Source organism: Neoarius graeffei, chromosome 7, assembly GCF_027579695.1.
Source record: "Neoarius graeffei isolate fNeoGra1 chromosome 7, fNeoGra1.pri, whole genome shotgun sequence".
In the NCBI taxonomy this organism is placed as follows: Eukaryota; Metazoa; Chordata; class Actinopteri; order Siluriformes; family Ariidae; genus Neoarius; species Neoarius graeffei.
The window spans coordinates 46,520,144-46,538,960 of record NC_083575.1 but is presented as its reverse complement, the minus strand read 5'-3'; the positions used below and the strand labels follow the sequence as shown (position 1 = coordinate 46,538,960).

Genomic DNA, 18,817 nt, shown 5'->3' with positions numbered 1-18,817 from the left:
GGAATCGGGGTTGTAGCTTTGGGACCAAAAGGTCACTGGTTTGATTCCCTGGACCAGGAATGGCTGAAGTGCCCTTGAGCAAAGCGCCCAACCCTCCAACTGCTCCCCAGGCTGCTCTGGGTATGTTGTATGTCGCTTTGGATAAAAGTATCCGTTAAATGCCATTTATGTAACGTAATTTCTATTACTGTCACAAAAAAAGAATAATCAAATGGACATAGACCGTTAATGTCCTTTTAAGAATCCGTTAAATAGACAAGAAAAAAAAAAAGCTCTTCAAAGCTGAATGTGCTGACTGGACTTGAGCACGCCATGTTGTCAAGGTAACGTTGAGAACACCACGTAATACTGATTAAGATTGTCTCCAGCATGAAATCTTTCCAGCACAGTTCCTGTTAGCGACAGTACATCATGTTCATTATTAATCCATCACTCACAGAACATTCTCATTCTTCATACTTATTTGTTGAAAACGGGTCACCAGATATATACACTGGCAGCTGTTAATATTCCCAAGCAGCCCACCCAAGTGTGTGCGCGCGCGTGTGTGTGTGAGACAGAGAGAGAGAGACTGCAAATGATGAGGAAATTGTTGATAAAAGTAAAGTGTTTAAATTCAAAATAAAGTGGTTAAATTCTACATTTTTATCCTGGTTGTTAAAAATAAGGCTTTAAAAATGACCAATCAACACTGATTGAAAGGAAACATTTTTATCGTGATAAATTTTTCAGCTATATTGCCCAGCCCTACTTCAGAACAACAAATCATATTTATATATAATTTGTGCTTTTCCTTTTAATTAAGACTTATCGTATTAAAAAGCATCTACATATGTCCATTACCTGTACATTTGCTCATTTTCTAGAGGCATCAAGCCACAAGTGTTTGTGTATACTGAGCTAAATGCAAATAATGCTGATTATCATCTGCTCAATCTGCTGAGAGGCACATGTTTACAGGAATGTTAAAAATAAGTACACAGATGTAATGAGCAAAACAGCGGTCACTCAGCAGGGTGTGACAGTAAGAGAGAGCGAGGAGTCATAAATGGAAAATGATAAAGCAGATGTTATGGTACAGAGATACTCTTTAGAGAGAGAGAGAGGAAAAAAAAAAAAGGCTTTTGACGCAGTAGGTACACAGACAATGGGCTCACGCCCTGAAGGGTTCTACTAGAACCCAGCCAGTGATTGAGGGCAATAGCTGGACTGACTAACCAACTGTAAACTGCACAGGAAATGTGAGAGAGCATGAGCTAGACAGACAGACAGAGAAATGTACTCAATAGCACTGTTAGCAATAAGCATCCCTTCATGCATCGTGTGTGTGTGTATGTGCTTGATGGTATGCTTGCGGCAGTTCAAGAGAAATGCATAACGGGACATGTTTTCAGTTACTTCTGTTGCTGCTGATGAAATGACTCTACAACGATGGGGTCCTCCTTCAGTGGTCGAATGCTGCCTGCATGTAAACCATCAAATAACGTTTCACTCCGAGGCAAAATGAAGATGTTTGAACAGCCACCATGTTAAACGATGACAAAATGAGAACCACGGGTGTTGCGGCGCCAGTCCGCCTTGTGTTTTTATCTCTCGCTGAATAGTTCCGAGGCTGCTCGTCAGTGTCAGATGACAGCTGTGTGGTTTCAGCAGACGGACCACGCAGCCTTACAGTCAAATCACCAATTCACCACTCAGATGACATCCATCAGCACATGGAGCTGGTTTATCAACCAAGAGGCTCATAGTACAGATTTAGTGCACTTTTACACACATAAGAGGAAGAAATGTGGGCAAAAACGAGCCTTATTTATCATACTTATAGTAAAATTATGTATAAAAAGGTTTCTGTAAGACAAACAGAACAAACGTTTTCCACCAGATTTAGTTCTGGAAACAGATTTTCTCCGCACTTGTGCGTTTATCGCCTCTAACGTGCAAAGCGCAATCCTGACACAGATCACTTGCATTTAGTCCACAAAACTCCATCAATGTTCAAGTGAACAGACAGCTGGAAGCATGACATGAACAGTCAGGATAAAGGCTGAAAGTCAGAAGTGGAACTTGTTTTGACTCGATTCTATGCCAGTAAAAATATTTAATAACAGTCAAGCGTTAAATCTTCAGCTCATGGCTACGTGCAGACGGAGCAGCCTGTCCTCCATTTACACAGTGCCAGTTCTTTTGTCACAACTGAATAATTAGTTTTATTTGTAATTTACGCGTCATGTTGGCCCTTTCTCCATTTTATAAATTCTTTAATTAATGCCAATAATATAAAATGACTGGGTTTCACAGTCTTCTCAGTAGTGTTATTGCCTGCCCTAGTGATCTAGCATGAGGATATGAGGATGTGAGAGAGACTACAAAGCACTCTACAATTCAGTCTGGATAAGGGTGTCTGCTCAATGCTGTAAACATAATTTAAACTGGATAGTATGGGCCATATATATATGATATTACACACTGCGAAGAGATGAAGTTTATCTTCAAGTGGTGAATATATTCACAAGTGAGCGAAGTGAACGAGTGAAAATATTTTCAACACGAGAAGATAAACTTCATATATTCACGCCATCATGTAATGTGCTTTATATTATATGGACTCAAACAAAAGAAAAAAAAACGCAAATTAATCAAATGAATTTTAATTTTAAACCAGCACATTGAGTCAGCAGAGAAACACTGGGAGTGATGTCATCAGAGTGAAATATTGGAAAATCTGTCACTCAGATCCGGGATGTATTTCGTATGAAAAATGCAAGTTTTTCAACACGAGAAGATAAACTTCATATTTTCAAGCCAGGGTGTGATTTTCTTTTTACTATATAGACACAAACAAAAAAAGTACCCAAATTTATCAAAACAATACATCGATTTCCTCACGAGTGACAGAGATTTGTGTCACAGTTTTGCTTCTCCATGTCCCGGATGTAGCTCGTATGAAAAAGACGAGTGGCATATTTCCCAGTAAAACACTTGTTTCCATACACACACACACAGTATATATATATATATATATATATATATATATATATATATATATATATATGAAAGATACATCTCATGGATGCGCTGGGACGCATCATCAGTGATGTAACCTGGAGTCATTGGGTGTTTCAGGTCTTTCAACGTCATACACCCTCTCCCAGGCGACCCAGCCAGGGTTTTTTTTTTGTGTGTGTGTGTGTATATATATATATATATATACACACACACACACACACACAGTTGTGCTCATAAGTTTACCGTATTTTCCGGACTATACGTTGCTCCGGAGTTTAAGTCGCATCAGCCAAAAAATGCATTATGAAGACGAAAAAAACATATATACGTCGCACCGTCGCACTTTTCTGAAGGGTTATTCTATCCATAGAATCTGTGATTGTATCTGATAAGCGGCGCGTGGTTACTGCGCGACTGCATTGTTTATTTAATAAACGAACAGCTGAGCAGTGATAACGCGCCCTTTGCCCTGTAAGTAGCCTAGTCTGATTATTTTAAATATCTACTACTATCTTTAACACTATCACTATCGTTATTACTAATAGCCTATATTATTATTATTATTATTATTATTATAACTAATATTAGTAGCCTATTACTGATGCATTAATCAGTTTGCTTTTAGAATATTTTTACCGGTAGGGCTTATTATCGCCCCATGGCTCCTTCATCTTTGTTATTAAAGCTGTAGTCATCATCGAGGAGAGTCATTCTTCATTTTTGTCGAATTTTATTTCATTAAATCAGAGGTCAAGTAGGCTATAGGTAGATCATCTCCAAAGACAACCGTCTAGTGAAAAAACAACAACCGCTTTTAAATCCCCTACTTAAATCCTTAAAAAGAGTAATTTAACTCATGTCTTGTGTGATCTGATCTCCAATGGTGAAATAAACCGGTTGTGATACGAGTAGTCTGTTATTTTAGAAGATAAATTTAATATATAATTTAATATATAGCCTAATAAAAATAATATTTTATAACATATCACGACATATTACTGTCTGTAACTGTTCGTCACTAAAGCGTTTTCTAAGATCATAATGTCTGATATATATATTTTTTTACACACACAATAAGCGCATGTGCGTAAAGTTATAGTAAACCACCCCCCACCTTTTTTTTTTTTTTTGAGTCGCCGGACCCACCCACCTCCTGCGTTCCGGGACCTCCCACTTCACAAATTAAGCACTGCCTAAAATCATTACATAACTTATTTAAATAACTATAGCCCTATCATTAATAATAAAACACAGGTCAATCAAGTTTATCAAGCTGGCGATTTCACTCCAAATCAGCAAATCCATTGAATTCCTCATCCTCGGTGTCGCTTCTGAACAACTCTGCCAACTCCAGCGGCAGACGAAGCGCCGTTTCCTCTTCTTCTGCGTGGCTGTCGTCAGACTCAGCATCAGCTCCAGTTATTCCGCGGTGAAAAAAAAACAAAAACAACATATATACGTCGCACCGGAGTATAAGTCGCATGGCTAGCCGAACCATGAAAAAAAGTGCGACTTATAGTCCGAAAAATACGGTACATACCCTGGCAGAATTTTTGCTTTCTTGGCCTTTTTTCAGAGAATATCAATGATGACACAAAAACTTTTTTCCCCACTCATGTTTCATGGTGGGTGGCACGGTGGTGTAGTGGTTAGCGCTGTCGCCTCACAGCAAGAAGGTCCTGGGTTCGAGCCCCGTGGCCGACGAGGGCCTTTCTGTGTGGAGTTTGCATGTTCTCCCCGTGTCCGCGTGGGTTTCCTCCGGGTGCTCCGGTTTCCCCCACAGTCCAAAGACGTGCAGGTTAGGTTAACTGGTGACTCTAAATTGACCGTAGGTGTGAATGTGAGTGTGAATGGTTGTCTGTGTCTATGTGTCAGCCCTGTGATGACCTGGCGACTTGTCCAGGGTGTACCCCGCCTTTCGCCCATAGTCAGCTGGGATAGGCTCCAGCTTGCCTGCGACCCTGTAGAAGGATAAAGCGGCTACAGATAATGAGATGAGATGTTTCATGGTTGGGTGAAGCCATTTATTGATAAACAACTGTGTTTTCTATTTTTAAATCATAATGACAACAAAAAACATCCAAATGACCCTGATCAAAAGTTTACATACCCCAGTTCTTAATACCGTGTATTGCCCCCTCAAACATCAATGACAGCCTCAATTCTTTTGTGGTAGTTGTGGATGAGGCTCTTTATTTTCTCAGATGGTAAAGCTGCCCATTCTTCTTGGCAAAAAGCCTCCAGTTCCTGTAAATTCCTGGGCTGTCTTGCATGAACTGCGCACTTGAGATCTCCCCAGAGTGGCTCGATGATATTGAGGTCAGGAGACTGAGATGGCCACTCCAGAACCTTCACTTTGTTCTGCTGTAGCCAATGACAGGTCGACTTGGCTTTGCGTTTTGGATTGTTGTCACGTTGGAACGTCCAAGTACGTCCCATGCGCAGCTTCCGGGCTGATGAGTGCAAATTTGCCTCCAGTATTTGCTGATAACGTGGTGCATTCATCTTTCCTTCAACTTTGACCAAGTTTCCTGTGCCTTTGTAGCTCACATCCCCAAAACATCAGCGATCCACCTCCGTGCTTTACAGTAGGAATGGTGTTCCTTTCATCATAGGCCTTGCTGACACCTCTCCAAATGTAACGTTTATGGTTGTGGCCAAAAAGTTCAGTTTTGGTCTCATCACTCCAAATTACCTTGTTCCAGAAGTTTTGAGGCTTGTCTCTGTGCTGTTTGGCGTAAATTTTTGTTGGTCTACCTGACCGTGGTTTGGTTTTAACAGAGCCCCTGATTTTCCATTTGTTAATCACAGTTTGAACACTGCTGACTGGCATTATCAATTCCGTGGATATCTTTTTGTATCCCTTTCCTGTTTTATACAGTTCAACTACCTTTTCCCGTAGATCCGTGGACAATTCTTTTGCTTTCCCCAAGACTCAGAATCCAGAAACGTCAGTGGCTGGATGAAAGATGCAAGAGTCTGTCCGGATCCCAGAAACTCACTCAGCTTTTATGCACACACTGATTACAAGCAAACAGATCACAGGTGAGGACGTTACCTTTAGTAGCCATTCAAACCCATTTGTGTCAACTTCTGTGCATGTTATCAGGCCAAAATCACCAGGGTATGTGAACTTTTGATCAGGGTCATTTGGGTAGTTTCTGTTGTCATTATGATTTAAAAAGAGAAAACACAGTCGTTTGACAATAAATGGTTTCACCCAACCACTAAGCATGAGTGGAAAAGATGTTTTTGTGTTATCATTCATATTCTCTGAAAAATGGTCAAAGAATCAAAAGATTCTGCCAGGGTATGTAAACTTATGAGCACAACTGTGTGTGTGTGTATATATATATGCGCGCAGTAATCCATGAAAATATATGATTTAACGTCAGTTAAGTCGAGGTTTACATTAAGGCAGTATTCTTCTGTGTAATTTGCACAAACTCAGGAGTACGAGTAGCACACAAACATTTTTCTGAATTTATGGGATTTTCATGAATACAAAAAGTTCTTGTGTAAACCTCTCATACAGACAGACAATCTATGAATAAATTTCTTCACATCCAACTTGATAAACGAGGCCCGTTGTCAGTAAAATGACTCATTATTTATATGTGCTTAGAAGTGTAAACCTAAGAGGTTTGCTTCCTCCCTGGTTTATATTTGACTGTCCTTATTTCCCAGATTGAAATGATAGGAGACGTTCACATCATCGATCTCCCGAGCCTGGTACAGTCTAAGTGTCTCAGCAATGCTCACAGAACAGGAAATGAAAAAGAAGGGTGAACACACTGTGGGAATTTCAGCTGCAGACCTCCTGGGAAGTTCACCTGTCCTCACATTCTCTCTCCATCAGATAAACAAACGCTGTGTTCACACTTATACCGGTATGAAAGTGGTATAACTGTATCGATACAAAGTATACCGGTACAGTTTAGTGCATCTGTCCACACTAGCGAGAAATGTTTGCGGTTTTCTTTCACGGTAGTTGAAATGCGCGTGCGCGAAATGTTTCCGTGGTTACCGAGTAACTTCCTTCCGAGAATATGGCGGATGAAACAACGTGTGTGTGCTTTTTGTTGTCAATGTACAGTCTGTATTTCTGGTGGTCATTTATTCAGTCGAATCGTATAAAACGCGCGAGGCAGTTGAGAAAGAAACAAACGAATCTCCGTTCTTCACTATTTTATTCAGCGAAGACATCGATTGAGGTGTGTGACTTTGCGCATGCGCATTATATTTGTATCGATACAGAGCCGCTTCATCTGTCCACACTACAGCGAAGCGCTACAGTACCGATACTGTACCGGTACGAAACCCATACATTTGTGGGTTTCGTACCGATACAGTTATACCGCTACAGTACCGGTATAGTTGCTAGTGTGGACAGGTGTTGCGGTACGAAAGTAGTTTCGTATCGGTACAAAATCCCTAGTGTGGACAGGGTAAAACACTAAGTGAGAGGGTGGGAGGGAAACAGATTTCCATACCTTTGAGATGTTGCTGGACCTACTTGCAGAATGACCCAGTGGTTTCTCATTCTGTAGAGAAGAGAAAGGAAGGACAGTGTGTTACAACCTTGTTTAATGTGGCTGAAATAAGGCAACCGTTTTTCACTTCCATACAACTGAGGCTCGTACGGTATTAAAATGTTCCATGTTTAATTCCATGCTGTCAGCTTGGATTATAATTACAAAGGCATACAGTAAAAATGCATTCAAGGAACATTTAATTACTCTCTCGATAACATAACTCTTTTTAAAAATGTCCATACTTTCCAAGCCATCAATATTCACCAACTGCTTTATTGTATCCTCCAGCAAGCACACGATTATTCTATAGAATTTAAAATTGTGACATAAAATGGATGTAAGACGGGTACCAGGTTTAACTGAACCATTGAAACCCTTTGAATGAATGGAAGAAAGTACGAGTTGAGAAGTAGAAACATTAGTAAAGAGGATTTGCTGGCAAACCAGCTGAATTTCTGAGGCTCAAACAAGTTTTGTTGCTTGGAACGAATTCCCAGGAAGGAACAGTCATTAGGTCAGAGCATCCATCAGCAGCTAGTAAAAACCTCCAGAGCCTTCTGCATGTTTCTCCTGTCTTTCCTCTGTGGCAATCAGGAGTAATTTATAGAATGATGACCTTTTTAGATGAAAAGCAGACTGAAATTGTTCACGAGCAGACTAAGACACCATAACAAACCCTTTACTCTGGGTGAGGAGGATGGCATTCCCCTCCTGCCTGCCAATCAGACTAACACTCGACAATCGCAGGCATTTGTTCTCTCATCTACCAGTTAAGAGTCTCCTTCAAGTGCGTTTGGCCACCTTGTGAGGTTGGATGAGTGGGATGTGATGGCTTCATTTTTCTCACATAGACGATTTCCAGCTAATTAGCAGGAATTCGCATTGAGTAAACTGGAGACGTAATGGGGTATATAACAACGGTTGCTGCTTACACAGGATACACCCCTTTCCAAAAACACAGGTATGCAGGTTGGACTATAGTGTTCTAGGAGGCTGGAACAAGGCAATAACATTTTTATGTGTATTGTGCTTTTAAAAATAGAAATCAGCACAAAGTGAGCAAAGATCCACATCCCCAAGCCAGATACAAAACTGGTGGAAAAACTCAAGCAAGGTGAAAGTTGCTGTCGAAACAAAGTAGACTGTAAACGCAAACCTCCAAGATGGGAAGAAAAACGGGTGGCTGTGGTTCAACAGGAAAGACAGTGAAGGGTTAATGATCAGCAGGAAGCAGAATGAGAGCGATAGGTTACTGTGTTAATGAGATGACAGACAGGAGTGGAGACGGAGCAGAATTAAGTGAGCGGTAGATTAATTTTATTTAACTACAACCTAGGATCATGTCCTGAAGAAAGCCATATTACAGGGTCTGGGGAAAGAGTACTGAACACATTTCATATTAAACCACCACAAAAAGCAAACTATTAGACATGTAGGATTAAGAGATTTTGGGCGGGGGGGGGCTGTATAACATCATGCCCGAAGACAGGGTTGAGCCTGGTACTTTCAGAGGACATTACTAAAACAACATGGGCACAAACAGAAGACTCATGTGATCCGTCTGTACACCCACCCACCCACCCACATACATCCCGTACAACTGAAATCTGAGTGCTTATTTGCAGGATGGTGCAATTATGACTAAGAATGCTCGATTTTGCTGTAGCAGGTGTACTATTACACATAATGCGATAATTACAGTCTTGCTATTATTATATTTTGGGAGCCAATGCGATGATGGTTATTAACATAACACAAGCTGTCATGTGTGTGACCAAAAATAAAAAGCCTGTTAAGAAAAATGATGTATACTGTACGGTACATATACACGTGAAGTTTATAGATATACAGTTACTGACTGTTATTAGCCCATTCACTTGCCCATCAAACACAAAGAGAGCAGCACAGACAGGACTATTCCTCATCATCGGGTGCTGGATCCAGCACAGCAGTGACAAGGACATGATAGCGCTGTTGCTGAAGTGGCAAAGTGTTGCTGGGATTTTTACTGTCCTTAGTATCACTGAAGGGTTTAGAGATATCCAGCTTTCAACAGAAACTAATCACGGATGAAGGCTGAAAGATAATTGGCACATACTGTTCATGGGGGGGTGCTGTAGTATAAAGTGTGTGATGCACTCATACTAACACACACACACACAGGTGTGTAATATCTCACACATACCGGTACCAGCAGGCAAGAGACAAAACGGTGCAATCTGTTCTTCCTCTCTCTCTCAATATAGCAAATAAGGAGGTGTGCAATTTTAAAAGCTAGATTTAAATTAAATGCTAGTACAAGTTTGCACAACACACACACCCTTTTGCAAAAGTGTGAGGATTCCTGTAGAAGGTCATGCGATTATCCTTCAAATGAACTGCAGTAGTTAGAACAGTGCTGCTGTGAGGGAAACTGCGTGTATGGTGGTGCAGCCCAGCAACAGAAGGATATGTTCTTTAACATTAATTACTCCATCGACTTACTCACAGCTCCTACCCATACACGTTACCATGGAGATGGCAGTGATGGAGGACTGGGTGTTAAATCCCTGCTGGTCTCTGTTCAGTATAAAGAAGAATTTCAACCATGATAACTCGAAGACTCGCAGCTTTCTTGCCCTCACACGCATAATAATTCTTTTACACTCTCATGACACGGTCTACCCTCATTTCTATAACTGCATTTATGTGAAAATGTATTTGTGTGCGTGCGTGCACACACACACACACGAGAGAGACAGACTTATCCTACAAGACAGCACATTTAAACTTTCATTTGTCTTCATGGCTCATTCTTGACTGAACACTATACCGATGCTTTTACACACACACACACACCATTAAAACCTCTCTACAGCATGTGCATGAACGTACACAGATTGACAGCTTTAACACTGTGCAAACACTGCTTTATGCACCATCCATAAACATTTTCACTTAGCTTGAAACAAAACAGATTATTAAGTGCTTCTACGTTTCCTCCAGAGCGGAGACTCAAACGTACAGAGATGATTTAATGATGCGCGGCAGCAAACATTCCCAAGAAAAAGCAAAAGCAACAGAACAGAAGTGTGAACAGTCATGTCCTTTTCACATGGTATTTGGTGTTTATTTCTTTGCAAGCTATAAGAGAACTTTTTCCCCAATTCCTCTTTACTTCAATTGTTCGGACGTTTGTAAGTCTGTGTGCGCGCATGCGATTGGCTATCAGCTGGAATGCAGAAATGGGCTGCACTGTGATAAGAGGAAGCAAGAGTGTGTTCTCACCACACCTCACCGATTCCCACTTTCGTCTCAACACTTCCACAGAATCCTGGAACCATGAAGAATTTTGCATTTAGCCAACCTTCATTTATTTTCAGAAACTGCTTTATCCTGTTTAGGGTTGCAGAGGATCTCGAGCCTATCCTGAGAATACTGTGCATGAGGTGGGAATACACCATAGTCCATCACAGGGCACCAATCACACACATTCACACACTCATTTACACCTCGGGGCAATTTAGCATACCGGTAGCCAATCCACCTACAAGCATGTTTTTGGCAGGAAAGAGGAAACAGGAAACCCACAAACACAAAGAGAACAATCCAAGCTCAGAATTGAACCGTAAACCCTGAAGATGAGGGGTGGCAATGCTACCTGCTGCATCACCAAACCACCCCAGGTGGCCTTTTGAGTAGCTGATAGTGGGCCAAAGAAGGACTTTAAGAGTGTACTCACACTAGGCACGATTGCCTTGAATTGCACCTGAGAGCGATCGCCCCCCTCACTGACCTGCGCTTATCGTTCTGTGCCCGAGTACACTTGCGTGAATGGCAGGGGGGACAAAATGGGGGTCAAACGGCTTGGGCACGCTACAGATCATTGAGCTTGAGTGCACCTTAAGATGATGCTTCTGCCAGTTTAGACGATGACAACTTTCTGGGGTAAAGAAACGTATTAATTTATCATTGAAGTCCAATGTTAAGTTTGCATTCAACATGAGGTTAACCCATGACAAAACATCTTTTGGTCCTAACTGCTCTAAAGAGACAGTCACATCACAAGAACCTTTACGATGTTAAAATTTAAACAGCATGTACGTCATCTCTTGTTTTTCAAAACAGCACTGCCAAACAGCGAGTTCTAACAACAATGGATAAAAGACAACAATGAACAGGACTCCAGGTTCACGGTTGCCATGAGTATGTTACCAGTACAACGAGGCAGCAAGTGCACGTGCAGTCCTCAAGGCTAAGGAGCAAGGGATGATTAGAGGAGGGTAGAGTAGAGCAGGGGAGTGCAAGAGCAGGAGGAGAGCACTGCACAACATACAAACACTCCTCCTGCATAAATTAAAGCACTTCCAAGTAGCTGATGTTACAAACGCCCCATGAATGGGCGAAAGATGAAACGGGATGAGCGCAAACAGTCGTACTGGAGTTTTTAGTCAGCCATTTATCTTTCATATAAAGAAAGGAATAATTCCCTTTAACATCACATCGATATGAAAATTTAACTGCAACATACAAGATGTTTGGTTGGCAGGAACAACATCTAGTGTTGCACAAGTCTTGGCTTTGCTAAATCCTTTCGAGGATAACCTTGTTGAAAAACCGTGTTCGCATGGTTACACCCATATGCACAGTAATCAGGACTGAGAAACATTTTTTCCAACACATACAGATGGACCAGTTTTGGGTCACTGCAACCTGTACTGAGTTGCATGGCCACTGGAGATGCTTTAAAGGAACAGTCCACCGTACTTCCATAATGAAATATGCTCTTATCTGAATTGAGACGAGCTGCTCCGTACCTGTCCGAGCTTTGCGCGACCTCCCAGTCAGTCAGACGCAGTCAGACGCGCTGTCACTCCTGTTAGCAATGTAGCTAGGCTCAGCATGGCCAATGGTATTTTTTGGGGCTGTAGTTAGATGCGACCAAACTCTTCCGCGTTTTTCCTGTTTACATAGGTTTATATGACCAGTGATATGAAACAAGTTCAGTTACACAAATTGAAACGTAGCGATTTTCTATGCTATGGAAAGTCCGCACTATAATGACAGGCGTACTAACACCTTCTGCGCGCTTCGGCAGCGCATTGATACGGAGCTCAGATATCAATGCGCTGCCGAAGCGCGCAGAAGGTGTTAGTACGCCTGTCATTATAGTGCGGACTTTCCATAGCATAGAAAATCGCTACGTTTCAATTTGTGTAACTGAACTTGTTTCATATCACTGGTCATATAAACCTATGTAAACAGGAAAAACGCGGAAGAGTTTGGTCGCATCTAACTACAGCCCCAAAAAATACCATTGGCCATGCTGAGCCTAGCTACATTGCTAACAGGAGTGACAGCGCGTCTGACTGCGTCTGACTGACTGGGAGGTCGCGCAAAGCTCGGACAGGTACGGAGCAGCTCGTCTCAATTCAGATAAGAGCATATTTCATTATGGAAGTACGGTGGACTGTTCCTTTAAATGTGTAGCATCTTTTGCTTAGGGCAAATTGTCGAAATTTAAAAAAAAAAAAAAAGTCAAAAACAGCATTTACAATTTTTGATCAGCCAAATTTAAGATAGCAGGGTGACATGGTAGTGCAGTGGTTAGTACTGTCACCTCACAGCAAGAAGGTTCCGGGTTCGAACCTTCAGGCAGACGGGTGCTCGTCTGTGTGAAGCTTGCATGTTCTTCTCTTGGGTTTCCTCCCACAGTTCAAAGACATGCAGATTAGGTAAAAATACTCAGACACTGGGGTTGCACAAGCTAGTGCATACCTAGTGCCAATCCTAAGCCTGGATAGATTGGGAAGGGATATCCCAGGAAGGGCATCCAGTGTAAAATCCTACGCCAAATCAAATTGCAACCCCTAACAGCCAAAAGAAGACGACGACATTATTTTGGATAGCAGTATCGGAGCAGTCTGATCTCCACTGAACATCCCAGTGTGGGCACTTAGTTTAATTCAAGGATACACGAGACAGGACGATAAGAGAGAGGTCTGAAACAGCCAATCCTGAATGACTGGACAGCTGGGGTTGTTACCAGTGTGCTGCATTCGTGGTGATTGTTGAGACAAGGTCTGCACTACCTCAGCCTGTGTTCCCTGTCCTGCTGTCTCATCCTTTATCCAGCTCTCCCTCTTTCCATTTTGTTTTTTGTTAACTGCCAGCAAGAAGCCCCAAATTCTACAGACAAACACCGACTTAAGTGTTCTCTAACAACAACAACTTTCTCAAACTGAACAACAGAAAAGCTCACAATTTTCTAGTGTCGCCGTGATGGACAGCAGAGACAGAGTATGCCATCCCTCCCACCCAGAGATCATGGCCAATTTTATTCCCTTGGCTCCCAGACAGCTATAGCATCGTTGGGTAAACACTTCGTCATGCCACTTGAGAACCCCATCCTTTCATCAATCTTAAAACCAAGGAAAAGACCAATGATTTTCCACTGTCACTGATGGCACATGAACATGTCTCTGTATTGGCACTGTTAAGATCCTGCATCGTAATGAAGACGGTAAGGCAGGATGGAAAAGTAGCATCCGATCAACAAACACTATGCAAGAGCAAGCTGATCACGTACTGTCGAGGTGTCATGCTCCGCCCTGGACATCCACGCCGCAGATTACGGATCTCCCACGCCAGCGTCGATCCGGATTTTCAGCTCACCTTCAACTCACTCCCTGGTTTTCACCCCTGCCTATAGAGAGCGTGCACATGACGTCACGAGGTCACGTGATATTTGTTTATCTGCCATCTTGGACGGCATGGCCGCGCATAGAACTTAGACGAACCCGTTCTAATTATCAAGTGTGTGGGAGTAGATCTTTCGAGAATGGTTATATCTTGTTCAGCATTTGGTTGTACCAATAGACAGGGCCAAAAGGAGGGCCTGTCATTTTATAGATTCCCCGCAGACGAGGAGAGACGCGCAAAATGGGTGTCCGCTGTGCGAAGAGAAGACTGGTACCCCAGTTCTACCAGCCGAATTTGTAGTGAACACTTCATATCAGGTAGGTGTAATCTTATAATACATTTATATCTGATATTCAATAATAATTCTGCACAGATAAAGATAGCGGTGATTTGTGATATTTTTTTTCAGACAAAAACATACATATTTACAACCCTGTCATTATCTGGAACTGAGTTTAGATTTCGAACATTCTTACGATTAAACGTTCTGCATAGTCTCTTTATGATAAACGTCTTAATGCAACTTACCCGTGAGGTTATCAAGTAGACATTCTTCTTCGGAACCTTCCAGAGGTATAGTTGGGATACCCATCCCGCAACAAAATATTTATAAGCTTCCAGGCTCTTGTAAGCTTTGAGGGCTTTGCCAGTGTAACACGATTCATGATTAACAAGAAAATTGTAAATGTCGTGGTAGGCCAGATCGGGCAAATCGCCGGCACTGCAGCTCCGAATTTCCCTGAACAAGGATTGCGGCAAGTTGTACGGAACTGCAGTCCCCAACCTGGAACGCTTTTCCACGTAACGCTGCCTCACGTCACCTTCAAGATGCTGAACAAACTTGGACAAGTTATCGTGCGATGTAGATGGGGTATTTTCCGAATTTTCTTGGGGATTACTCCCTGGATCCATTACGCTCACGCAAGGTAAACAATCCTGAAGCCGTCCAATATGGCGGAGTAAACACGGACGGGTCACGTGACTGCACATCCTCTATATAAAGGCCGTTCTCAGACCCTGACTTTGTCAGAACGTCTTGTTTTGCTATTCCAGCCGTTTCGGTGCCTTTATTGCATTTCATGGTTCTTGCTCAAGCAATTTTTCTAGTTTATGGTTTTTGCACTTGGGGTTTTCTTCTTGTTTATGGTTTTTTGCTCTAGCATTTTTGTCCTTGCCTGCCTTGTGTTTTTGTCAAGTTTTTTGTCTCTTTTTACCTGGACTATTTTGCAATTTGTTTTTGTCCTGTTTGTTCACCTTTTTGCCATGCCCTTTTTCCCCTGGATTAAAACAGCTTTTTTTTTTAATTGGATTACTGTCTGTGTTCTGCTTGTGGATCCTTCTCTCACCACACCTCCACCTCCCCTAACACTAGGGCTGAACAGCACTCGCATTATTGGCTTTAGAAACACCGACATACAGAACATCATAACAAATCTCTGACGTTCCAGATAAACGTTTAGAGCCTGGGTGCCCACTACGTCGATCGCGATCGACCGGTGGATCTCGAAGGCAGGGATGGTAGATCTCATGATTGATATGTAAATATTAATATATTTGTTCTGAAATTTAAAAAAAAAAAAAAAACAGGTCGTGGTCATTTTTACATGTAAACAAATTCGCTTTTTCCCTGAAGCGAAATGTCAGCCAAGCGCTGCGTCAAAAAAATTATTAGGTTACCATGACAACCAGCAAAATGAAACTGCTGGTTTCAAAGATGCAGCGCCGTGATTTAGGAAACTTCCGAAACCTCGCCTCGGAGCTGGAGATGCAAGGGAGGGCGTTTGCGCAACTTAACAGTGCGCGCTACACTGAGCAGATTGAAATTCTCCAGTCAGAGTTTGAGAAGCGATTTCAAGACTTTGCTTTGCTCGAGCCACTAGCTACATTCATGTGCCACCCATTCGGGGAAGATACTGAGGTGGATTCCCTCGCCTCAAAAGTTGCGGCACTGTTTCAGCTGAACACGTCTGCCGTGCAAGACGAGATGCTGATGCTGCAGTCTGACATCGAGTTGAAGTCCAGGGCGCATGGGCCGTTTTGGAATTTACTCACGGAGGCGAAGTACCCGAACATGCGGCAATGTGCCACCTCCTTAACCGCATTGTTCGGCTCCACTTATTTGTGCGAGTCGGCCTTTTCGCATATGAAGATCATTAAGTCTAAATACCGCTCCAGTATGTCCGACGATCATCTCGAGGCCTGCTTGAGGCTCGCTACCAGCAGCTACTGTCCGGACTATGCAGCCCTCTCTGACTCCCTCCAGTGCCGATCATCATCGGATTAAGATCTGATTTAGGGCCTACATCAGTATGCTATGTATTAAAGTTGTGCTGTTGCTAAGTTCCACGGTAAAAAAAAAAAGAAAAGGAAAAAGATATAAAAGAAGGAAAAATGTTTTTATATAAAATTGTTGTAAATGTCAAATCTCTGTCTAGCAGGCTATACAAAAGTCAACTGATGTGAACAAAAATGTTTTGGGGTTTACAATGCCTGTCTGGATGCATTTAACTTTTTTTTTCTAAACATAGCCCTTTTTTTTTTTTTACAGTGGGCTTGTTTCATGTTTACATAGTAGTTTGCGGTTTATAAAAATTAAGTGATTTGAACAAAAATACGTTTAGGAGTACAAAGCTTATGCATTTAACATAATTTGAATGTAAATTTCAGTCACCTTTTTGTATGCATGTTTGCATATTATTAAACAAATTGCATATGAATGTTTATAAATCAAAACAAGTGTCATTATTGTTATTATTATTATTATTAGTAGGCCTAGTAGTAGTAGTAGCAGTACTAGTAGTCATAGTAGGCCTAGTAGTGGTAACAACCTAGTCCGAGTAGATCATATTAACATGGTCATTTTAAAAGCAGCTCGCGAATCAAAATATTGTGGGCACCCCTGGTTTAGAGAATGTTATGATTTGATAAATGCAGCAATTTTCAAACGAATGCAGTCAGCAGTTAAACATTAAGGGTTCACTAAACCACTAGTGTTTATAATGCAGGGTGTTTCAAAAAATTTGATATAATTTCAGTCTAATAACTTTGCCAATTTTCGTTCAACTGACCTCAAATTTTAACTGCATGTGTGGAAACAGGTCAAAAATGTTATGTTTAATGTTTCTGGTTTATGTTTTTAGGTACAGAAATGCACTGGAAAATAAAAGGCATGGTGTATGTTAGAGTACACTCGAACAAGACTGTGCAGCATACATTTATGAGAGAATTCTCTAAAAACGCACCAACTGCAATGCAGATTTGGACACGGCACAAAAAGTTCAAAGAGGAAGGCTGTCTGTGCAGCGCAGAAGGACCTGGACGACCACCAGCGTTGGAAGAGACGGCTGAGCGGGTTCGCGAATATTGAAAATTTGTGAAATCGTTCAAGGACTCCACATACCTTTGAATTTCTCACTCACATTTTGAGGAATAAATCTTATATTGCTCAACATTAAGCCTGTTCAGTTTCATTTGCCTAGACTAAGTAGTTTCTGGGATATTTACATCTCAAATAATATCACTTTTTTTTGAAACACCCTGTATATTACTACATCAGACTGCAGTAACAGTGTTTGTTGTTTAGTGTAACATTACTATCGCCTTTCAGTGCTTCAAACAAATTTCATCTAAATAATACACTACACATAGACAGTGTCCATGAGGCAACAAATAGTGACTGGTTGCACCAGTCACATACGACCAGCAGGAGTCTTTGACAACTCTCCACGCTCCTGCTTCTCAAAACTGGCTCACGGCTATGCAGTTAGTGCGTAGGAGGTTTACAGCAAGTCAGCTGTGCCTCGAGCTTACAATCCTGATTACAGAATCAATTGTTTTTTCAATGGGAGATTATTCTCTCAACACCACTACTGTGTCTAATCATGAGAACACGCCAAACATTGAAATCATTCCAAAACTATCAACCTCATTTCAAGCAATACTTGGCATGCAAACTCCCCCCGTCTTTGGCAAGCACGTTTAAGGTACAGTCAGAGACGGTGACCAAGATGCACGTGACTGCCAATATACTGTGTGTACATTTTAATAGCATTTCTTAAAATCAGACTGTGGTGATGAAACACCATAGATATGTGGAGAAGGTCTGACTGCTGACTTCTCTAAGAACATACACGTCATACCAGCCCTGTCTACCAGTCAATTAAATAAAAAAAAAAAAGACTGATTGAACAGCAAATTTATTTCTCATCAAATCACTCTAATAAAGTGCTTCAGAGTCAAATCTAATTGCCATAACAGATTAATCAAATCTTAAGCAATCACAGGTGGCATGGTGGTGCAGTGGTTAGCTCTGTCGCCTCACAGCAAGAAGGGTCTGGGTTCGACCCTGCTGGTTGACGGGTGCCTTTCTGCATGTTCTCCTCATTTCCTCTGCAGGTTTCTCCAGAAAATCTCAAGTAGCTGGCTTAAAAAAAAAAAAAAAAGGTAGTAGGCGGCTCTGGAATTTGCCACCGCAGCACACCAATAGGAGCACTAGTTCTAGTGGGGTCTGGGGGAAGGCCCTCCCAGAAAATTTTGAAATTTACATGCTTTCTGGTGCATTCTTGGCTCATAAAGTACTGACCATTTCCCTGTAA

The 18,817-nt window shown here is 41.7% G+C and overlaps 1 protein-coding gene across 5 annotated transcripts in view; it reads right to left on the bottom strand.

Moving 5' to 3' along the window:
• Positions 1-18,817, bottom strand: part of marchf8 (membrane-associated ring finger (C3HC4) 8) — a 177,419-nt gene that overhangs the window by 30,713 nt on the left and 127,889 nt on the right. For all 5 annotated transcript variants that reach the window (XM_060925793.1, XM_060925795.1, XM_060925796.1 and 2 more), the window contains exon 3: positions 7,500-7,550. In XM_060925793.1, the coding sequence (XP_060781776.1) occupies positions 7,500-7,550 (51 nt within the window). The remainder of the gene's footprint in view (positions 1-7,499; positions 7,551-18,817) is intronic.